The sequence below is a fragment of the Dama dama genome, chromosome 29 (genome assembly GCF_033118175.1).
Source record: "Dama dama isolate Ldn47 chromosome 29, ASM3311817v1, whole genome shotgun sequence".
In the NCBI taxonomy this organism is placed as follows: Eukaryota; Metazoa; Chordata; class Mammalia; order Artiodactyla; family Cervidae; genus Dama; species Dama dama.
Genome location: NC_083709.1, coordinates 53,477,903 through 53,503,229, shown reverse-complemented (window position 1 = coordinate 53,503,229; position 25,327 = coordinate 53,477,903). Strand labels below are relative to the sequence as shown.

Genomic DNA, 25,327 nt, shown 5'->3' with positions numbered 1-25,327 from the left:
ACAATACAAAATTAACCAAAGCAAGATTAGCCCAGATTTAAAGAATCCTTACAAATCAATAAAAGACAACATCTCATAAAAATGGGATTTTTAAATAACCAGTCAATTCATAGTAGAAAAATCAGAATGACTAATAAAATCTGAAAATGAATTAAAGCTTAAAATTCAGACAAATTCAGTGATTAGTGAAATGCAAAGTAAAACTACAATGATATACCATTAGATCGGTAAAAACTAAAAATTTTCTAAATGTTGATAAAAATATGAAAGAATGAAGATATTTGTACACTCTTGGTAGCACTATTTTTACAAAATTGAAGATGCACACATCTTAATACTCAGGAATTCTGGGTATAAAGAAACCCTTGCATATATATTTAAGGAGACATATGTATATGCATACAGATATTCAATGAAGCCTTATTTGCAATAATAAAAATTTGGAAACTATCCAATGGGTCCATCAACAGGGTGGACATATTGGATAACTAGATAAATCATTTTTCAGAAAAATTATAAAGCAAATGTGATTAAAAATATTAACTTACATTGTAACCAGATAATGAGTTGATGAGTGTTTGAAAGTATTTTATTTGGAAATATTCCATCTTAAAAAGTTTAAGTGTGAATAGATGACTATAAATAAACTTATTCTCTTGCTTTATTCTCACCTGACATTATGACTCAAATATGATTATCATTCAAATGTCAAAGTTTGCTTTGGGCAGGTTGACCTTGAAAGCTAGCATTGGACATCTCTCAACTCACTTAAAGCAGGTAGAAACCCATTCCCCGAGTTCAGGCCCTTTTCAGGTCAGTTCAGCTGCTCAGTTGTGTCCAACTCTTTGTGACCCCATGGACTGCAGCACGCCAGGCTTCCTTGTCAATCACCAAGCCTGCTCAAACTCATGTCCATCGGGTCAGTGATGCCAGTCAACCATCTCATCCTCTGTCCTCCCCTAATCCTCCTGCCTTCAATCTTTCCCAGCATCAGGGTCTTTTCCAATGAGTCAGTTCTTCACATCAGGTAGCCAAAGTATTGGAGCTTCAGCTTCAGCATCAGTCCATCCAATGAATATTCAATACTAATATCATTTAGGATGGACTGATTTGATCTCCTTGCAGTTCAAGGGACTCTCAAGAGTCTTCTCTAACACCACAGTTCAAAAGAATCAGTTCTTTGGTGCTCAGCTTTCTTTATAGTCCAACTCTCACATCCATACATGACTACTGGAAAAACCATAGCTTTGATTAGACAGACCTTTGTTGGCAAAGTAATGTCTCTGTTTTTTAATATGCTGTCTAGGTTGGTCATAGCTTTTCTTCCAAGGAGCAAGTGTCTTTTAATTTCATGGCTGCAGTCACCATGTGCAGTGATCTTGGAGCCCAAGAAAACAAAGTCAATCACTGTTTCCATTGTTTCCCCATCTATTTGCCATGAAGTGATGGGACTGGATGCCATGATTTTAGTTTTCTGAATGTTGAGCTTTAAGCCAACTTTTTCACTCTCCTCTTTCACTTTCATCAAGAGGCTCTTTAGTTCTTCACTTTCTGCCATAAGGGTGGTGTCATCTGCATATCTGAGGTTACTGATATTTCTCCCAGCAATCTTGATTCCAGCTTGTGCTTCATCCAGCCCAGCGTTTCTCATGATGTACTCTGCATATAAGTTAAATAAGCAGGGTAACAATGTACAGCCTTGACATACGCCTTTCATGATTTGGAACCAGTCCGTTGTTCCATGTCCAGTTCTAACTGTTGCTTTTTGACCTGCATATGGATTTCTCAGGAGGCAGGTTAGGTGGTCTGGTATTCCTACCTCTTGAAGAACTGTCCACGATTTGTTGCGATCTACACACTCAAAGGCTGTAGTGTAGTCAATAAAGCAAAGTAGATGTTTTTCTGGAACTCTCTTGTTTTTTCGATGATCCAGTGGATTTTGGCAATTTGATCTCTGGTTCCTCTGCCTTTTCTAAACCCAGCTTGAACATCTGGAAGTTCATGATTCACGTACTGTTGAAGCCTGGCTTGGAGAATTTTGAGCATTACTTTGCTAACGTGTGAGATGAGTGCAATTGTGCAGTAGTTTGAACATTCTTTGGCACTGGAATGAAAATTGACCTTTTCCAGTCCCATGGCCACTGCTGAGTTTTCCAAATTTGCTAGCATATTGAGTGCAGCACTCTCACAGCATCATATTTTAGGATTTGAAACAGCTCATCTGTAATTCCATCACCTCCACTAGCTTTGTTTGTAGTGATGCTTTCTAAGGCCCATTTGACTTCATATTCCAGGATGTCTGGCTCTAGGTGAGTGATCACACCATTGTGGTTATCTGGGTCATGAAGATCAGGCCATTTTCCCTTTCTTTATTATCACCTCCAGGCAGAGTCTGATACAAGGTAGGCACTGAAAAGTATTTACTAAATGAATAAAGCAATAAAATAAATTAAAACATAAAGAAATAAAGAGAATTCAATTCAATGAGAATTGAAAGTAAACAGAGGTAGAAGATTAACTGAAAAGGCAATGATATAGCTAGACAACATGGAAACTTTTTTTTTCCATTTATTTTTATTAGTTGGAGGCTAATTACTTTACAATACTGTAGTGGTTTTTGCCATACATTGACATGAGTCAGCCATGGATATACACGTATTCCCCATCCCGATCCCGCCTACCACCTCCCTCCTCACCCCATCCCTCTGGGTCTTCCCAGTGCACCAACCCTGAGCACTTGTCTCATGCGTCCAACCTGGGCTGGTGATCTGTTTCACCCTTGATAATATACATGTTTCGATGCTGTTCTCTCAAAACATCCCACCCTCGCCTCCTCCCACAGAGTCCAAAAATCTGTTCTGTACATCTGTGTCTCTTTTTCTGTTTTGCATATAGACATCGCAGCACTGTTTATAATAGCCAGGACATGGAAGCAACCTAGATGCCCATCAGCAGACGAATGGATAAGGAAGCTGTGGTACATATACACCATGGAATATTACCCAGCCATTAAAAAGAATTCATTTGAATCAGTTCTAATGAGATGGGTGAAACTGGAGCCCGTTATACAGAGTGAAGTAAGCCAGAAAGATAAAGACAACATGGAAACTTTTACAGTACTGAATAATGACTTTCAGTCAATTATGGTTACTTATAAACTCTTAGTGATTCTCCTTTTCTTTTCTATAAATCTGAAGAAGAGGGTAACAATCTTTAAGTGATGTATTTAATCAAATTTTCGAGAATAAACATATGAAAGACCAACATGAATCGTCCTCTCAGATATCAGCTTAAAGCTGTACCCAAATAAAGAACATAAGGAAGGGGAAAAAAAAGTCCATAGAAGAGAAATGGCCTTCAGAGAAACTCAGGAAAGCAAAAGGTGAGAGAGATAAAGGAAGCATTGGTTCTTGGCATATCCTGGGGAAGGGGTATTCTGGCTCATAACTAGAACAGAGCTGGAGTATATCAATGTCAGGACTCCAGTCCAACTTATGGCTGGCAACTTTTACTTTAATTCATGTCTGGAGTCACAGGAGCAAGCCTATGCTACGCCTCCTCTACCACTCCATCACTAACCATAGCTGAGAGGTCCAGACATCAGCCTCCAGCCCATGTCTGTCAGAGCTCTCCCCTGAAATACCTTAAGAAACACCAATGGGAAAGGGTCACTCTCCTGTGATGAGAATCATGGGATATAATGTCCCTATCCTAAGAGGGAGCAAATGAAGCCAACAGGAAGAGAATCCTGGAGGTTTTCTAGTCCTGATTCAGCAGTCTCTGAAGCTCAACTCTTCAGTGCACTTTCCCAGAGTTCCATGAGGTACTTGAGTGCTGTTTTCAATGAACTCCTTTTTGGGCCCAAGATAATTTTAATTGTGCCTTCTCTTACACACAGCCAAAAGAGTCCTATTACAATCAGGCATTCAAAGTCTGAGGCCATTGATCACTGTAATCATATAGCTAATCCCCTTCACTCTGATTCCAAACAGACTGGCAACCTTCTGATTAGAGTTTGGCTTTCTATACAGCCTTTTTTTTTTAAATGAGAGAGAATGCTTTTATTAGGCTGACATGCCTGGTATGCTTGAAGATTTTATTTCACATTATAAATTAACTAATTAGAATTCTGGCTTTTCTTGTAAGTTTAATGTGCACAACTCAATTTCCATGAGTCAGATAAATTTTGAAGCATAGATAAAATTGTCTTTCTGGAAACGTAAAACTGAAGACCAGATGCTGGTAAATTCACCAAGATATGCCATGCTGAAAGGACGCTTGGAAGTTCACCAGCTGGCTTTAACCCAGCACCACCCACAGTTTACCACTCATGCCCTCTTCAACCTTTAACAGTTGTAAGGTAGAGTACAACTAAAAGTGTTTTGTAAGATGAGGAAGGAAAAGGAGTCTGATATGGCAGTTATCATTAAAGCCATGTATTATTTAAAATACCAACACCAAGTAACATCAGTGGTAACATGTATGACTCTATAAGATGATGCACCAAAATCTAGGATAAGATGATGTACCATGGAATCACAGCTTCTTAAATCTGGAAGAATTTTAAAGGTTAACTGCTTCTTTTCTGTTTTGTCAAAAAGAGGGGCAGATTTTTTTCTCACCCCACTTCCCAACAGTCAGAAAAAAAACTGACATGCGACATCCATTCAACTAATCAGATGGTCCCACCTAAGAACATGAATCTAAGTTACCATCTCAATTAATGAATTAATTTGGAATTAATCCAGTCACTGACAGCAGTAGAAGCAGCATCTATTTTTAGAATGAGTATAGCCACAGAGCGCCATGAATTCTACTTGACACTGTGTGATACAAGGGAAGGGAGATCTTATAGCCACTCTGGAAAATCTGTCTCACTCTCAACAAGCAACCTTCATTTAAAAAAAAATCTGCTATCAAGCTAAAATGGATATCCCTGTTATTTCTTCCTCCTATTTACTGAGGAAGCTGTGAAGACAAATCTGATAGTTCTTCCACTGCTGAATGCCAAGACTATTTTTCAGAAACCAACCTTGAAAAAGCTAGTGAGCAAGAGGTGGGGAGGAAAGAAAACGTGGAGGATAATTTGAATCTGCTTTTACTTCTGATCTGACCCAAGCCATGGTTTAGTTCCCTAGCAGCTTAGAAGCAGTATTCCCCTCTCATGAAGAACACACAACTGAACCCCAAAATTCTAATCTCTGCTTTTACAAGTAAGTGGTCATGGGGCTTTCAGCAAGTAACGTAAGCCTTCTGCATCTTAATTTCCTTTATTAGTATCTGATCCATATGTATTTATAGAATGGATGGATTAATTAATGAGGAATTGGAGTCCTTTATTACCTCTGTGCTTTGATTTATTCATCTTTACAATGAATAAAATGTCTATCCAAATGGCCTTGTAATGATGTGAGGAGAAGGATAGAGGATCATGCATACTTTGAAGGATATGGAGTGCTCTTATCCATTTAAGCATGAAAGACAATGTACTAGAGGGGTTAAGAACAACAGCCCCTGCAGTCAGATAGACCAGACTCGAAGTTAAAACCCAGCTCTGGTGCTTATTAGGTAAGGACCAGAGGAACTCCTGGAAAGTCACTTTACCTCTCTGAGCCCCTTTGTAATGGAGATAGTAGCAACATCCATCTCAAAGAATGAGAATTAAATGAAATAAGGTATGAAAGCCCTTAGCTCAGTGCCAGAGTATGTGCTCATTAACACTAAAAGAAAAAAAAAACTAATGATACTAAGTAAACAGAAGAACATGATTTACTTTGCATTTTAATTGGATTATTCAAGCTGCTCAATGGAGAACAGATTGAAAGGGATAAGACTGGAAGCAGAGGAACTAGATATTTATATTAGCAACTGGGTCTGGGTCACTGACTCTTCTCATCCTCCAGTCTCAAATATCCACTTGCTATCTAACATTTGCATTTCCTTCCATCTTCACTGCCTCAATGAATGGCCCCATGAAGCCCTTGTTGCCTAAGCCAGAAGCCTGGTATTCAACTTTGAATCTTCTCTACCTTCATAACTAACCAATCATCAAATAAATGCTTATTACTCTCTTTTAAGGTGTCAAAAATCTGAGCCCTTCTTTCCCTCCATGCCACCATCACTAAAGCTCAGGCCTTTATTGTGTCTTGCCTTGATTAGTTCAGCAGTCTTTTGACTGTAGTCTCAGGTGCCTACCAATCTGATTTCTGCTTTCTGAACACAAATCTGATCTTTTCTACCCCCACAGGTGAAAACTTTTCACTCCTGCCTGCATGATAAAGGCCATATTCCTTAACATAGCTTTCAGGCCTTGCTTGCTTTGTCCCCAGCATCTCTCGCCAACTCTGGCTATCACCAGGGCACATGTGTACTCCGAGCCAGGCATGTTCATCATAGGTCCCAAGTCTGTATGGCCAATATTCTCCGCCTGGGCTGCCCTTCTCTCCTGTTGGTCTCAGTTCAGTTCAGTCGCTCAGTTGTGTCCAACTTTTTGCGACCCCATGAACCGCAGCACACCAGGCCTCCTTGTCCATCACCAACTGCCACAGTCTACCCAAACCCATGTCCATTGAGTCAGTGATGCCATCCAACCATCTCATCCTCTGTCATCCCCTTCTCCTCCTGCCCCTGATCCCTCCCAGCATCAGGGTCTTTTCCAATGAGTCAACTCTTCACATGAGGTGGCCAAAGTACTGGAGTTTCAACTTCAGCATCAGTCCTTCCAATGAACACCCAGGACTGATCTCATTTCGGATGGACTGGCTGGATCTCCTTTCAGTCCAAGGGACTCTCAAGAGTCTTCTCCAACACCACAGTTCAAAAGCATCAATTTTTCAGTGCTCAGCTTTCTTCACAGTCCAACTCTCACATCCATACATGACCACTGGAAAAACCAGAGCCTTGACCAGATGGACCTTTGTTGGCAAAGTAATTTCTCTGCTTTTTAATAGGCTATCTAGGTTGGTCATAACTTTCCTTCCAAGGAGTAAGCATCTTTTAATTTCATGGCTATATTCACCATCTGCAGTGGTTTTGGAGCCCAAAAAAATAAAGGCTGACACTGTTTCTACTATCTCCCCATCTATTTCCCATGAGGTGATGGGACCAGATGCCATGATCTTAGTTATTTGAATGTTAAGCTTTAAGCCAACTTTTTCACTCTCCTCTTTTACTTTCATCAAGAGGCTTTTCAGTTCCTCTTCACTCTCTGCCATAAAGGTGGTGTCATCTGCATATCTGAGGTTATTGATATTTCTCCCGGCAATCTTGATTCCAGCTTGTGCTTCTTCCAGCCCAGCGTTTTTCATGATGTACTCTGCATAGAAGTTAAATAAGCAGGGTGACAATATACAGCCTTGACGTACTCCTTTTCCTATTTGGAACCAGTCTGTTGTTCCATGTCCAGGTCTAACTGTTGCTTCCTGACCTCCATGCAGGTTTCTCAAGAGGCAGGTCATGTGTTCTGGTATGCCCATCTCTTCCAGAATTTTCCACAGTTTATTGTGATCCACATAGTCGAAGGCTTTGGCATAGTCAATAAAGCAGAAATAGATGTTTTTCTGGAACTCTCTTGTTTTTTTGATGATCCAGCGGATATTGGCAATTCGATTTCTGGTTCCTCTGCCTTTTCTAAAACCAGCTTGAACATCTCAGTTCTCAGTTCACATATTGCTGAAGCCTCGCTTGGAGAATTTTGAGCATTACTTTACTAGCGTGTGAGATGAGTGCAATTGTGTGGTAGTTTGAGCATTTTTTAGGATTTCCTTTCTTGGGAACTGGAATGAAAACTGAACTTTTCCAGTCCTGTGGCCACTGCTGAGTTTTCCAAATTTGCTGGCATATTGAATGCAGCACTTTCACAGCATCATCTTTCAGGATTTGAAATAGCTCAACTGGAATTCCATCACCTCCACTAGCTTTGTTTGTAGTGATGCTTTCTAAGTCCCACTTGACTCCACATTCCAGGATGTCTGGCTCTAGGTGAGTGATCATACCATTGTGATTATCTGGCTCGTGAAGATCTTTTTTGTACAGTTCTTCTGTGTATTCTTGCCACCTCTTCTTAATATCTTCTGCTTCTGTTAGGTTCATACCATTTCTGTCCTTTATTGAACCCATCTTTGCCTGAAATGTTCCCTTGATATCTCTAATTTTCTTGAAGAGATCTCTAGTCTTTCCCATTCTGTTGTTTTCCTCTATTTCTTTGCATAATAATGGTAGAAGTAGCCATATAATCATGGTATTTAGAGACATGAAGGTTGTTTTCAATTACCTATTGCTGTGGCTTAAATGTTCCTGACTTAAAATAACAATCATGCTATTATCTCTGATTATTATGTGGGATCATGGGCTCCACTGGGTGGTTATTCTGCCCCATGTGATGTCAGTGAGAGCTAAAGTCATTAGGTATCTGCCTACATTGAATAGCTCACTCACATGGCTGGCAGCTGGTTTTATCTGTTGTCTGGGAAGCTCAGCTGGAGCTGTCAAATACAGTGCCTTTGTTCTCTTCCATGTGTCTTGGTTACTTACAGCATGTCAGCTAGAGTCCAAGAATCAGAAAGCAGCAACTACCAGTCCCTTTAAAGTCTGCACTCAGAAGTCTGAGGACATCAGTTTTGCTACATTCTACTGATCAAAGCCAGTCATAAGGCCAGACAAGAGAGATAACCTCTGCCTCGTGATGGGAGCATGCATATACAGAGAGAGAAGGAACTGCTGGCAGCCACCTCTGGAGACTAGTGACCACACTTTCACCAGTGCTTCCTTTAAGAGCTTAGTGCTCAAGGCTAAATGTAGCAATTATCATCTGAGTTAGCAAAGGAAAGTGATATTCATAGTCCTAGTTGATCTATCATTCAGAGAAGCAGCTTAGTAGAGTAGTTAAGACCATGAACTTTGACGTAAGACCTTGTCAGTTCAAACTCTGACTCATTATTACCTACCAGTTTGAACATGTTACTCGACTTCTCCATACCTCTTATTTTTCCCCCTTCATAGAATGTGGATGATGATGGAAGCAGCTCATAGTGAGTAAATAAGTCAGACATATAAAACCCTTAAAATGGTGCCTGGTATGTAATAAACATCATATAAATATTTACTATTAGTAGTGTTACTCTTGTTATGTTATTTAAACTCAATGAAGAGGAAAAAAAGAAAAATAGCAGCACAGGTAAAAAGAATATAATCAAACTCTTTTCCCACACCTCTGCTCAGTTTCATTTATAGACAGATGCTCCACTAGCAGCAAGATGCCCTCTGTAACTTGTTACCTGGAACACCAGAGGGCACTTTGCCCAAAACTCCGATTACTATACTAGAGTGCATTCTGATTGGCCTGGCCTGGGTCATATGCCCAGGTGTTTGTGGGTTTGTGAGGAGGTGAGAGTGGAGAAAAGAATCATCCCATTCATCATACAGTCTAATTGGATCGCACTGAATGGTAGAGAGAATGTTATCCAGAAGAAGAAAGCTGGACATAGAAACAAAAGGTCTTACAACAAATAAGAATCAACAAAAAGATACCTGCACGTTCATAGCAGCACTATTCACAACAACCTAAATGTCCATCAAGAAGATGTGGTACATGTATACAAGGGACATGTATATGGTACATGTATACATCTTATATACATGTATACAAGATGTAGTGCATGTATACAATGGAACATTACTCATCCATAAAAAATAAAGAAAAAAATGCCATTTGCAACAACATGAATGGACACAGAGATTATCATACTAAGTGAAGTAACTCAGAAAGAGACAAATGCCGGGTTGGCAAAAAAGTTTGTCAGATTTTTCCACAGGGTGGTATGGAAAAACCAGAACAAACTTTTTGGCCAGCTCAATACTGTATATCACTTACATGTGGAATCTAAAATATCACACAATGAACTTTCTATTTACAAAACAGAAACAGACTCACATAGAGAAACATATTTATGGTTTGCTAAGAGAGAAGGATGGATTGGGAGTTTGGGATTAGCAGATGCAGACTGTTATGTATAGAATGGATTAAATGACAAAGACTTAATGTAGTATAGCACAGGGAATTATATTCAATAACAAAAAAGAATATGAAAAAGAACATATGTGGGTATATAAATACACACATATACATCTGAATATATATATATATGTATATATATATATCTGAATCACTTTGCTCTACTGTGAAAATTAACACAACATTGTAAGTCAAATATATTTTGGTGAAATAATTTTTAACAAAAGAAAGGAAATCAAGAATTGAATTCAGATGCTAACAAACATAAAAGGGGAAATCAACAGTAACACAATAATAGCAGGGGACCTTAACACCCCACTTTCGCCAATGAATAGATCATCCACATAGGAAATTAATAAGGAAACACAAGTCTTAAACCAGATGGCTTAATTGATATCTTCAGGACATTCCATTCCAAAACAGCAGAATACACTTTTTTCTCAAGTGCACATGAGACATTCTCCAAATCACATTAGCTGTTGTTCAGTCACTCAGCATGTCTGACTCTTTGCGACCCCATGAACTGCAGCACACCAGGCTTCCCTGTCCCTTACCATCTCCTGGAGTTTGCCCAAACCCATGTCCATTGAGTTAATGATGCCATCCAATCATCTCATCCTCTACTGCCCTCTTCTCCTCCTGCCCTCAGTCTTTCCCAGCATCGAGGTCTTTTCCAATTCCACCTCCTCGCATCAGGTGGCCAACGTATTAGACCTTCAGTTTCAGCAACAGTCCTCCCAGTGAATATTCAGGGTTGATTTCCTTTAGGATTGACTGGTTTGATCTCCTTGCTGTCCAAGGGACTCTCAAAAGTCTTCTCGAACACCACAACTGGAAGGCATAAATTCTTTGGTGTTCAGCCTTCTTTATGATCCAACTCTCACATCCGTACATGACTAGTGGAAAACCCATAGTTTTGACTATACAGACTTTTGTTGGCAAAATGATATCTCTACTTTTTAATACACTATCTAGGTTTGTCATAGCTTTCCTTCCAAGGAGCAAGAGCCTTTTTATTTCATGGCTAAAGTCACTGTCCACAGTGATTTGGAGCCCAAGAAAAAAAGTCTATAACTGTTTCCATTTTTTATCCCTCTATTTGCCAGGAAGTAATGGGACCAGATGCCATGATCTTTGTTTTTTGAATGTTGAGTTTTAAGCCAGCTTTTTCACTCTCCTCTTTCATCTTCATCAAGAGGCTCTTTACTTGGGTCACAAATCAAGCCTCAGTAAATTTAAGAAAATTAAAATCATATCAAGCACACTTTCTAACCACAACTCTGTGTGCTTGCTGCTGTGGTTAGTCCCTCGGTTGTGTCTTGACTATTTGCAACTCTTTGGACTGTAGCACGCCAGGTTCCTCTGTCTATGGAATTTTTCAGAGAAGAATACTAGAGTGGTTTGCCATTTTCCTTCTCCAGGGGATCTTCCTGACCCAGGGATCAAACCTGTGTCTCCTGTGTCACCTTCATTTCAGGCAGATTCTTTACCCTCTGAGTCACTGGGGAATGAGACTAGATACCAATTACAGGGGGAAAAAATCAGTTTAAAAAAAAAAAAACACATGGAGGCTGAACAGCACACTTCTAAATAACCGAGATGTCACTGAAAATATTTTTTAAAAAATTTAAAAATATCTAGAAACAAAAGACAATGAAAACACAATGACCCAAAACCCATGTGTGCATGCCAGGTCCCTTCAGTCATGTCTGATTCTTTGTGACCCTACGGACTGTAGCTTGCCAAGATCCTCTGTCCATGGGATTCTCCGGGCAAGGATACTAGAGTGGCTTGCCATTTCCTCCTCTGGGGGATCTTCTCGACCCAGGAATTGAACCTGCACCACTGAGGAAACCCATATCTTTTTGTAGATGACTTCTATGTAAAGTTCTTCAAAATTTTTCAATATATATCATTGATCTTCCAAAAACCTATGGGATATAGCAAAAGTAGTTCTAAGAGGGAAGTTTGTAACAATATAAGCCTACCTCAAGAAATGAGATATATCTAAATGGAGTATTTGTTGTTTTTGTTCAGTCATTAAGTCGTGTCCAACTCTTTGCAACCCCATAGACTGCAGAATGCCAGGCCTTCCTGTCCCTCATCAGCTCCTGGAGTTTCCCCAAGTTCATGTCCACTGAATCAGTGATGCTATCCAACCATCTCACCTCTGCCACCCTCTTCTCCTTTAGCCTTCAACCTTTTCCAGCATCAGGGTCTTTTCTAATGAGTCTTATCCAGGCTCTTCGCATCAGGTGGCCAAAGTATTAGAGCTTCAGCTTCAGCAACAGTCCTTCCAATGAGTAATCAGGGTTGATTTCCCTTAGGATTGACTTGTTTGATCTCCTTGCTGTCCAAGGGGCTCTCAAGAGTATTCTCCAGCACCACAGTTCAAAAGCATCAATTCTTTAGCATTCAGACTTTTTTGTGGTCCAACTCTCACATCCGTACATGATTACTCAAAAAAGCATAGCTTTGACTATATGGACCTTTGTCAGCAAAGTGGTCTCTGCTTTTTAATACTCTGCCTAGATTTGTCAGAGCCTTCCTTCCAAGAAGCAAGAGTCTTCTAATTTCATGGCTGCAGGCAATTTCCACAGGGATTTTGGAGACGAGGAAGTGAAAATCTATGACTGTTTCCAGTTTTTCCCCTTCTATTTGTCATGAAGTGATGTGACCAGATGCCATGATCTTAGTGTTTTGAATGTTGAGTTTTAAGCCAACTTTTTCACTCTCCTCCTTCACCCTCATCAAGAGGCTCTTTAGTTCCTCTTCACTTTCTGCCATTAGAGTGGTATCATCTATATATACTTCTCCCAGCAATCTTAATTCCAGCTTGTAACTCATCTATCCCAGCATTTCACATAATGTACTCTGCATATATGTTAAAAAACAGGGTGACAATATACAACCTTGTTGTACTCCTTTCCCAATTTTGAATCAGTCAGTTGTTCCACATAAGGTTCTAACTTGCTTCCTGACCAGCATACAGGTTTCTTAGGAGACAGGTAAGATCGTCTAGTATTTCCATCTCTTTCAGAATTTTCCACAGTTTGTTGTGATCCACACAGTCAAAGGCTCTCACGTAGTGAATGAAACAGGTGTAGATGTTTTTTCTGTAATTCACTTGCTTTCTCTATGATCCAGTGAATGTTGGCAATTTGATCTCTAGTTACTCTGCATTTTCTAAACCCAGCTTGTACATCTGGAAGTTCTTGGTTCATGTACTGCTGAAGCCTAGCTTGAAGGATTCTGAGCATAACTTCACTAGCATGGGAAGTGGGTGCTATTGTCTAATAGTTTGAACATTCTTTAGCACTTCCCTTCTTTGGAACTGGGATGAAAACACTGACCTTTTCCAGTCCTGTGGCCACTGCTGGTTTTTCAAACTTGCTGACATATTGAGTGCAACACTTTAACACCATCATCTTTTAGTATTTTAAATAGCTCAGCTGGAATTCCATCACCTCCACTAGTGTAATTGGTAGTAAGGCTTTCTGAGGTCACTTGACTTCACCCTCCAGGATATCTGTCTCTATGTAAGTGACCACACCACTGTGGTTATCCAGGCCATCAAGACAGAATATTACTGTTTGTTATCACTGGAATGCAGAAGTAGGAATCCAAGAAACACCTGGAGTAACAGGCAAATTTGGACTTGGAGTACAGAATGAAGCAGGGCAAAGGCAAATAGAGTTTTGCCAAGAGAATGCACTGGTCATAGCAAACACCCTCTTCCAACACAAGAGAAGACTCTACATGTGGATGTCACCAGATGATCAACACTGAAATCGGATTGATTACATTCTTTATAGCCAAAGATGGAGAAGCTCTATACAGTCACCAAAAACAAGACAGGGAGCTGACTGTGGCTCAGATCATGAACTCCTTATTGCCAAATTCAGACTTAAATTGAAGAAAGTAGGGAAAACCACTAGACTATTCAGGTATTTGACCTAAATTCAGATTTGACCTAAATCAAATCCCTTACGATTATACAGTGGAAGTGAGAAATAGATTTAAGGGACTAGATCTGATAGACAGAGTGCCTGATGAACTATGGACAAAGGTAAGGAGAGGATGGGACAAATGGAGAGTGTAACATTGAAACATATACATGTTTATGTATATGTCTACTCTACCATACATAAAGTAGATAGCTAATGGGAAGCTGTTGTATGACATAGGGAGCTCAACTCTGCTCTGTGACAACATACAGTGCTGGGATGGGGTGGAAGGTGGGAGGAAGGTTCAGAAGGGAGGGTACAGATACATATACTTATGGCTGATTCACATTGTTGTATGGCAGAAAGCAAAACAACACTGTAAGCAAATATCCTCCAATTTAAAATAAATTTTTTTTAATTTAAAAAATAAAAGAATTCAATTCAGATCTATCTCCCTCTCATTCCATAATCATTTCACCACACAACTCTCCTCTCCACATTTTCTTTGTTGTTATCCTCATCACCATCACCATCAGGCAATTATAAACTTTTTTCTTGTAGAGAAATGTTCAACAACTTGGTGGTATTTTACCAAGAGACCAGCCATAATTCATGTGCCTGAGCAGGAAAAGAAAGTAAATGCCTCACACTTTGAGGGGAAAAAAGACCCTCCCGCTCTTCATATACAGTCCCTTTCCTCTGAAGAGCGCCAAGGGTTTTACAGATGTTAAATGCCCCAGTGAGAAGAGTGAATTGGGAGTTTAAACTGTGGCCTAAGCTTGCTACTACTGCTGTGAGGTAATCACTGCATACATATATGGATAAGTGCTCTGTGCCAACAATGAAAGCTTAACTGTCTGAACTACTTTTTGGCCTCATTTAACTTGTCCATTTATGCAGCTACAGATGCCTTTCTCCTTTAGAAACATAAAATTTTAGACCAGGAAAGGACTTTACAGATCATTTGGTTCAATCCTTTCATTTTCCAGATGGAAAGAACTGGAGCCCAGAGAGGGTTATTAGCCAGCACAAGGTCACATAGTAGGTTTAACACATGTCTGAAAGTAGAATCCGTGTCTCCTATTTTCCTATACCATGCCCTTTCTTAAAAACCACACTATGGCCAAAAAGCTACCCAGTGATCTAAAACACTACTGATTTCTTTCTTCTCCAGTCAGGTGGCTCACATAAATGTTTGGATAATTCTGGAAAAGAGACACATTTATCATAAAATTTCAACAATAAACACTAATCACTACCCACAGAAGGCAATGAAATTTGGCAAAAATGACAGGACACATTAGTTAGAGCTGACCTTATAAGAGATCTATCTAGCTTCTTCTCTACCCTCTAGTAGGTGATTAATACTTCCGGGCTGTCCTAAAACTGGCCCAGAAGCCCAAGGATCTGCTTTTCACTCAGCAAATATGCTATGTTAGAATTGGCTTTTTCCTACTAAAAAAAAAAAAAAAAAAACTTCTCCTGTGAACCTTTATCCCAGGACCATATATGGTTATGTACATAAATTTAAATAAGGGCTTCTGAGAAATAAGATCTTAAAATTATATTTATACCACATCTCTCAAAATTGGATTTGCTTTATATAGGTTTTGTGGTTGTTTGTTCTGTCAATTTGGTTTCTGATTTTTTGTTTGTTTCATGGTCACAGACACAGTCAAGACATTATATTGTACATGAAAAACCTTACTTCTTAGAATAAATCAGCTACAACTGTCTGGTTCTATGGACAAGTCATGTAATGATTTTGTATTAGATATCCAGGAGCCTTCTGACAGTGAGTTAGTTTTTCATCCCTCATAAAGAGTACTTTCACATTAAGTGAAAACTCCTTGAGGAGTCTTAAGAACAAGGTAGAAGGGCAAAGAAAGACCCTTAGATTAACTTGTTACAGCTTCATGTTTCTATCCACTTTTCCTATGTGCCTTAAAAGAAATGTGCTTCATTATTTTTCTAGACCTTTAGTCTCTCTATCCATGTAGTAAAAGTAATGTATGTTAGAGAACCCTAAACATGCAACTATATCCATCTGAGACCATAAGAGCACTGTTGACATCTTTGAACCTTCTTGACTCTCACCCGTTCCATCACTGGCCAATGCCAATTCCTTGGTTACTCACTGATGGAAATACAATCAACTCTCAAGAGAAGCAATAACTCTAATTCTGGACAAGCTCACTCCAGCCTCAAGGCATATTATTCTCATTTTTAAAGTGTAAGTCATCAATATCACTTTTGGTCTCAACCTGACCATTCTATATATTGCAGTTGTTGAAAACGTATCTCCATCTGTGACGTGTGGAAGGAATTATTCACCAAGCCCTTTTCTCTAGTTAAGGTCAGGAGTGATAAATTCAGTGATGTCAAACATTCTGGTTGTTCTGATTTTCAATATGTTCCACTGAGATGTTTGCTGCCAGTTTAAGGAAGAGAGGCATTGTGTCTTCTTCACATTGGCTCAAAATAAAGTAGGTGGGCTACTGCTTTTGAGTTGCAAGAAAAGGAACAGACTGTCAAATGCTATCACAACATAATGAATGTTATCTAAAATTAAGATAAATGTATCTGACTAATGTCTCCTTAATAACAAAGCTATATATGTATTCTGATTTTTTTCCATCAAGGTAACCTGAAGTTTAAATTTACATTATGATTACAGCTTTTATTTTATAAGTTAAAGCACATTATTTTGGTCCATTGAGCAAACTCATTTTTATTCACTGCCTTTTAAAGTTGACATTTAACTTCTACAGCTGTACAGTTGGCAAGAAGCAAAAGAATATTTAATATTCAAGAGAGCAGATTCTACAACACCAGAACATTCTATTGTATAGAATGCCCTATAATTAGTGTACGTTAACTGAAAGAAAGAATTACAAATGGAATTAGTGGAGGATGGTTGAAGGTACTCATGTATTCATTTCCTTGCTAATACTTGTGCATCAAATAAAACAAACAAGTAATTCTAGTAATTCAAACTAATAAGAGCTGATTTTCTAAAAGACCGTGTCTTTTAATGTATTTACCAAACTAACATTGAGAATAACTTTAGTTCTTCAGGACTTAAAGTTGTAAAATCAAGTAAAACAGGAATTAGTTATACCCCTTTTCCAGTATAATTTGCTGTTCAACATCAGAAATAGTTTGTTCATTCGAGAAATTAATTATATCTACAGTAGGTCAGGTTCTTTGTTAGGACTGGGGAAAGCTGCAACAGCCTTTGCTTCAGAGCACTGAATTCAGTAAGAAAGGCAAATAAGAATGTAAGTAACAGCAACCTAACTGGATAGGGATAAAAGAAGTACATGGTATTATGATCACCCACAAGAGACCTACCATGGGGGCTGGGAGTGACAGTAGGAAGGGAAGGTCCTTCAGAAGAGGTGACATTTCAGATGAGACTGAATGACTTCAAGGTTAAGATTGAATGTACACATTGAATCTTGCTTCCTCAAAAAGCTTCACTAAAATCAAATTAAAGAGATTCAAAAAATAAAAATAAACCCACAAGAACAAGAAGGACAGAAAAAGGAATACGAGAAATGAACTTTGAAAGCTCAAGAGAAGATGGACAAGTGGACTCTGACTTAGCAGAAAGCTGAACAAGTCCTCAAGCAGCAAAGATTGGGGCAGAGCTATTTGAGAAGCATATAAACTCCAGGCAGGATCCTCCCCCACACCCCACTGCTGAATAACTGCCCCTTCCTTACTCCCTTACTTCAGCAGGAAGCTAGATATTTATTCACTTGAAAGGGTAAAACACAAAGTCCTTGACCAACAACATAGTGCAGTGACCATACACAAGGAAGGATTAACATGGATGTCCAAGTCAATTGCCCTGTTCACTCCAACACCACAGGTACTAGCCCTTTGCTCCTCAGATTGGCAATTTGGGGAACTTCCTCTGGGGAATGTGACCAGTCCATAAGGAAAGACTAAAATACTGATACCAGGGCTTCTGCAAAAAAAAAAAAAAGACACACTTAGATCCCTCTAGTGAAGCTCCAAATAAATAATCCTCACACAGAGGCTCTGAGCCTCATCTCTTAATTATGAGCAGGAATGCTTAGTCGCTCAGTCATGTCCAACTCTTTGCAACACCATGGACTGTAGCCCACCAAGCTCCTCTGTCCACGGGGATTCTCCAGGCAAGAATACTGGAGTGGGTTACCATGCCCTCCTCCAGGGGATCTTCCCAGCCCAGGGATCGAACCCAGGTCTCCCACATTGCAGGCACACTCTTTACCAGGTGAACCACCAGGGAACCCTGTGAGCAGAGAACCAAGGAGTAATTACCAAACATCTAAGGGAAGCTTCTAGAATGGAAGATAGATACCAAACAAACAAAAGGCAAACTAATAAAAAGCATCTTAGAGAAAACAGATACTATGCATGGATAAAAATTTAGTAAAACTAACTATTAGTAACATCCCCAAATATATATTTCAGTCATGAAACAAACAAACAAAAAAAGAATTCTATAAAAACAGAAGGATTCAGAAAACAAAAAGAGAACTCAATAGTAGGGTTGAAGACACAGAGAGTAAAGTAGACAGTAAAGACAAATATGAAATAGAGAGAAGACAAGAAAATTAGAAGACCAGGCCAGGCAAACCAACATCTAAATAAGGTATTTCCAAAAGTGAGAACAGAGAAAATGGAAGGTATAAATCATCAGTGAAATAAATGAAGAATATTTTCCTGAACTGAAAGACAGGAGTTTCTTGACCAAAAGTATTTGCCAAGTGGCTGGACCAGCAGATCTGCTTAGCATTTAACATATATGCACAAATTACTGTTCTGTTTCATATGTTTTAACCTACTTAGTCATCACAACTCTATAACTCTAGCCCCATTTTACAGATAAAGAAACCAAGGTACAAAATGGTTAAGCAACTATTACTAGCCCAAGTTCACACAGCTAGTAAGTGGCAGAGCCAGGATTTGAAAGTAGGTAATGTAGCCCTGAAGTTCACTACACAATACTACCATGAAGGAAGGGGCAGCATTGTGAAATTTCAGAAAATACTATAGACAGTTCTATTTGATTTTTTAAAAGCAGGAGTATGTACTATTTTGACAGTGTATGCAGAGCCAAACAATTGACTAACAACCTGAGGGAAATTCCATGCAGACTTCTGTTTCTACCTCCAAACACAACTTCCTTCTGTCCAATAGTCTGTCCTACAAATTCCAATTACATCAGAAACTCTAAATTCCTATTCCCCACCCCCAGCTCAACAATAACACTGCTCTACACTTGGGCTCACCTCCCTGCACTATAGCCAGGAAAAGTGACCTCAGTGAGTAAGTGATCCTCAGTTCTCATCTTCAGGAACACAGAACCCCACTGGTTGCTAGTCAATCCTTGACAACAGTTGCATAACATATTAATATTTTGCCCAGTTCTATCATTATTCGTGGCAGGACAGTAAGTCTGAAACTAGTCCTTGTATACCTGAAAGGATCTTTACTTGACTTGCACATTTAAATAATTATGGGATCAAAATTCTTTTCCTTCAATACTTTAATATTATGCTCTTGCATCCAGTGTTGCTGTTGGGAAACTAAGGTCAACCTGATTTTTATTATTTTGCCTTATATTTGCAACCATTTTCTTTATTTCCCTAAGTAATAAAGCTTTATATTTCTGTTCCATTGGTTTTCAATTCCTATTATATTTGTTCCATCAGGTCTATTTCATCTGGTAGAAGTTGACTACGTCTTTTCATTCTTCATGATGCTTTTGCTCTTTAGATGTGTCATGATATTTTTAAGACCAGGAATTCAGCTGTATTATTAATAAGATGATCAGTTGCCTCTGCTTTTGATGACTCTATAAATGGTCCACTGAAAAGGGAGGCTCAGCTCGTGTCTTCACTGTGAGTGTAGGAGATATGAGTTGAGTGCCTCTGCTGTACTTCTCTGGGCTTAACTGCACTTATTTTCCCTGGCATTTCTTTCTCCTCAAGATATACTGCCCAGTTCCTCTATATCAGAGAATATTTTCTCTACTTGGAGTTGTAGGAGACAACTCAGGGTCAGCTTACAGCACTTTCCACTACCACTCTAAGCACACTCTGCAAAGTAGGTTAGCTCTAAAGCCAGACAAGTTCTCAAAGGAAGCACAAACAACTAAATTGCCAGTAATGATATATACTCATATCTTCATAATACATGATCCAACACTTAGAATTTTTTCATGCTTATAATTACCTATATTTCATCACTTATATATATATATATATCATTATAGCAATTATGGAAGTTTGTCTTCTTTAGAAAGATGAGTAGAAAAGAAATATTTTTTTATCATGTTGTCTCCAAAAGCAATTTCTTTTATTAGTTAAAAACAGTAGTAGCTTCTTCCTATACCGTTAATTCTCACTATTCACAGTAATGTTCTGGAAAGTCATTGTGAACACTGAATTAGAACATCTTGAACGTATTAGGAGAAATACAGGGTTAGGTTCCTTCAAGCTCTGGTTACATTTTCATCAGCAAATTAACACATATTTTGGTTTCATGTGTGTTTCTGTTTAAAGACATTCTATTCAATATATAGTTTATGCATTAACTTTGACTATGGCCAGCAGTACTGTAACTCATGCCTGAAGGAAGTTTATCTATTTTCTGCATAAATCATATCATTGTCTTCTTGCCCTTAGGAACACTAAATAACATTTCAGCACTACACTTAGAAACCATTGCAAACAGCAAAATCACTAAAAAATCACCCAAAAAAATGCAAAAAATACATGATTGTGAAAAGGACACTTGCATACACTCTGAAAACTGAAACAAGAAGGTAGTCTCACCTTGTTCCACCTCAGCGGGGAATGTGTGCTTTGGGTAGCTCAAATTTTTTGCCACCATTACTGTCTTTATGCATATCCATTATTATCTGCAACAGCACCCTTAGTATTGACTTGGGGGTTATAAATCAGTTTTAGCAGTAAGAGAATTTACAAATATAGAATCTACAAATATTGGGTATTGAATAGTGTATTATTGTTATTATTATTGCTTGCATATTGATGGGAAAAGCTTGTTAAAGGAAAGAAGTCTCATGCTAATTTTTGTGTATACACATGCACACAAACACATATATCACTATTCATATTTTTTAAATGACAACCTACTTTTCTTCTAACAGTCTGATGGTATTAATAAATTGGAAAAAAACAAACACCATTTTTTTTAAGAAAGGAAGGAAACCTGTAAAATACCACATAAAGGACAGTTTGTTGACTTTTATTCACCACTAATTCCTTCACCCCTGCAAACAAACCTTCTGAACCATTAAGAAACATTTTGTGCAATCTGCAGCAGTTTAGGGATTACGAACATTTTGCGCCAATCTGTTGGGTGTCTAGTAAAGAGAGCTCCAAAACCTGTGGCAGGCAATCCAGTATCCCTGGAAACAAGATAACAACTTTTAGAAAACATGTCAAACTGACATTCACAAACTTTCAAAGCCAAACAAAACTAATTTGGGAGCTGAATTTTTATTATAAATTTTTAAAGGATTTCCATGTTTGCAAGTTTAATGAACTTTACAAAATATTAATAAAATGTCTCAACAAGTAAATGGAAAATTTCAGCATTTCTGTCCAACAACTACAGTACAAGAGAAAGTCTATGTCATGCATTTCCACAGAAAGGCACTAACTTTTAGCAGTAAATTGTAGAAATGGGGTTCAAACCTAGGTAGTCAGAACTATCACCAGAAAAAAACACATAAAGGGAAAAAGACCTTTAATTGGACCTATAATGTGCAGAGTTGGCTGGCAAACAACCAAGGGAAAGAGAATTCCAGACAGAGGGAGCAGCATGAACAGAAAGCATGGCAGCTTGAGATGTGGTGTCCGTGCTTGCTGTAGTCCAATAATGTGTAGCTGGGGCCAACCTACCTCCTTCACTGCTTATTTATAAGCCCTTTCCTGCAGAAGCCTGTTCTAAGGAAAGGGCTATATTAAGCATACCTTTCAATAATTCCAGAGTTCACAGTTTCCTCATTCAATAAAGCCTTGCTCTTTATTTTGGGCAGTTTCGTGTTTAAACAAACTTGTGCCATTTTTTCACGTGTTTCTGATATCCAAATCTGGAAAAAATAAAAAATCACATATAAAGAAAATAAATAGTTAAAAATTCTCAGTTACTAAAATATATTTCTGTTGAAGTACATTCTGATTTTAAATGTTGACTATTCATATTAAAAAATAAATGGCCCATAGCAGTCAATGATTTCATCAGAAATATGTGAAAATGGCAATTCCTTACTATGTTTTGTTGGAACAAAAATCAGATTGGTTGTTTCCGTGAAATGGAAAGTACTTCATTCAACTAAATACTAACTCTTATTTGCTTTCTATTTCCTTCTCAAGGTTAGTATATTTTAACTTCTTTAAATAAGAAAATGTAGCAATCACTTTGTAAATCACACACGACTTTAGATACCATCATTACCATTGTTATCCATTTTCTATCACAGAGGATAATTCAATGAATTATCAAACAATTATTACTATGAGAAAAACCTGATAATTATAGGATATACTCAAATCAATTGCAGAAGCATCATGGGTAATGTCTAGAGGATCTTAGGAATTAAAATGTATGCTGAAGATTCAGTGTTTTTCCCATTCAAAACTCTAGAAGAGCACAAATATGGAGATTCACAGCAGAGATTCAGAACTCACTACCACCAGAAGAACCAATTACTTGCCACAAATCTGAAGACAAGCTTCCCTAAGATATCCTATGAAGCCCTAGATCACATCAATTCCACTAGATTTTGTTCAAAAAAAAAAAAAAGAGAGAGAGAGAGAAAGTACTGTTTAGAAATCTGGAGACTTCAACTGCAAGAGTATCCTAGAGCTACAGTCAAATTCCTTTGGTCCATTTTTGTGAAGATTAAAGAGGCTCTGTAAAACTAAGAACCCATCCAATTCAAAGCAATTTTAACTGTAGTCTCTGATCCTGGTTCCTTGGTCTACTCCATGACTTCTATGATTTCTGTCCCCTCAACCTCCTGAATCACCAGCTTCCCAACCTAATTTCCCAGCTCTGACTCTTACACTTGTAACTCAACTACTCTTCCTCAGAGATTCCAAGTTTCACAAATAAACAGCAGAGGACTCTGTATTGGGCTCCATATTTTACACTCTAATGAAAAATAAAGCATTATCTTTTAGGGAAAAAATTACTAGGTATCATTTTGTTTTTAAGGTGTAAGTTTGGCCCAACAATTAATCTTAGATATGCTCTAATCATTTTTGACAGTAAATATTTCAATAAATTAATCAACACCATTGAAAATTATATAAAACAAAGGTACTGGCAAATTGAAATAATGAATAGTAAAAAGAAACAGATAATAGCATTAGTGGCTCTTAAGTTTATTGACTGCTTATTCTGTATCAGACACCATATTAAGCATTTTATATACATTAGCCCTGTAAAAACTTAAAGCAACGCTGAGTGCTATGTATTAATTATGGTGGCAGAAGGAAAAGAAAAACCATATGGGAGAATTGAAGAAAGTTTAATAGAGAATCTGCTTATAAAAGTGTGGCCAGAATTCAGAAGACCAGCAAACAATGATGAAGCACCCTGATGACAGCAATACTGGTGAGCCACAGGGTGGGGCAGTTATGGGACCCAGATGTACAGCTGGAAAGAGAGGGTCACTTGGTAGTTGTGGCTTTCAGAACAGACACAGTGTTTTAGTCTGCTCAGTCCGTTGTTACAAGTATCATAGACTGAGGGACTTACACACAATAGGAAATTATTTCTTAGAATTCTGAAGGCTGAGAAGGCCAAGATCAAGGCACTAGCAGTGACTGGTGAGAGTCTACTTTCTAGTTGATAGACAGCCCTCTTTTCACAGTCTTCACAATGGCAGAAGTGGGGAAGAGCTCTTTGGTGTCTCTATTATTAGGGTATTAATCTCATTCATGAGGACTCCACTTTCATGAACTAAACACCTCCCATATGCCCCATCTCTTAATTGCATCACACTGGGAGTTAGAATTTCAACACTTGAGTTTGAGAGGGACATGATCATTTAATCCATAGAAGACAGCCACTGCCAAAATGGCCTCTCAGGAGGAAAGCAAAGAAATGTCCAAGCCAGCTCTCCGTCCAGTGATGTCAGCGCCTTCCACAGGCCAATTCCTGGCAATTCACAAGAAGCCAGAGGGCAAAAGGACTCACTGACATAATCCATAAAGGTCAGCCCCCTTGGTACATAGCAGGGTTGAGAAGGGTGGAGAGTAGATCTGGAGGGAGAAAGGAAGGACTCTTGGCTTATTTTATCTTCATTTTAAGGAGGGGAAAACTGAGGTTGAAAGGGATTAAGTAATGCTCATGTAAACCAGAGAGAAAAGAAGTTCCACAATTTAAAACAAGCAGTCTGACTCATTCAGTCATTCATCCATCCGTCCGTATCTGTGAAGTGCCAGGCATCCTACTAAGTTCTAGAGTTATAATAGTAAATAAAACCCAGAGACTATACTGGCTGTAGCTTAGTGAGTTGCAATAAACCATGGAATAATGGCAATAACAATACCACATTGACCAGACACCATTCTAAATGTCTTCACATTAAATGCTCATGAAAACTCTATTCCCACTTTATACCCAAAGAAATAAAGAAACAGAAAATTGTAAACTGTTGACCGAAGTTACAACCTAGTAGGTGGTGGAGCCAACAATCAATGAGAAGCAATCTGTCAGCAGGGCCCACACTTATCCTCTGTGTTTCCCATATCAGAGGTAAATAGTATCCTCCAATATTAGACTTCCCTTTCTGTTATTCATCAATAATAGAACCCTCAAATTTTAGTTGGGCCCATGAGGTTTCAGACTACATTTCTAGCCTCCCTTATAATTAGAAATGACCAGTGACTGGTTCTGGACAACAGGGTATAATGGAATTAATATATACAACCTTCAGCTTCTGTTTCTCTTTCTATGGTATGGAATATGGACATAATGACCAATTTCCAGCAGCCATATTGGGCCTTTTGTAAGGGATGGCAGAGCAGAAAGCAAGAAGCAGTAGGTGTCTGACAATTTATCAAACTTTCATACCACTCCTGGCTTGTTATCCTCTAGACTTTTTTTTCATTTTTCATTTTTTAATTGCTGTTAATTCAAGGAAAAAACGTTGCATAAAATCCAATCTTTTCTAGAAATATAAGTGGCCTTTCCAGTACATAACATTTCAAATATCAAAGTATATAGTAAACATACAAATAAGAAGAAGATAACATACCTCCTATATACAATACAGTCTTTTAAATCATAAAATAAGCTCCATAAAGTACAACTGACAAGTGATTCA

At 38.4% G+C, this 25,327-nt stretch overlaps 1 protein-coding gene across 1 annotated transcript in view; it reads right to left on the bottom strand.

Annotated features, from left to right (window-relative positions):
- Window positions 1-25,327, bottom strand: part of CFAP95 (cilia and flagella associated protein 95) — an 86,484-nt gene that overhangs the window by 27,911 nt on the left and 33,246 nt on the right. The window contains exons 3-4 of the mRNA XM_061132187.1: window positions 21,963-22,081; window positions 21,326-21,394 (exon numbers count right to left, since the gene is read on the bottom strand). Coding sequence (XP_060988170.1) covers window positions 21,326-21,394; window positions 21,963-22,081 — 188 coding nt within the window. The remainder of the gene's footprint in view (window positions 1-21,325; window positions 21,395-21,962; window positions 22,082-25,327) is intronic.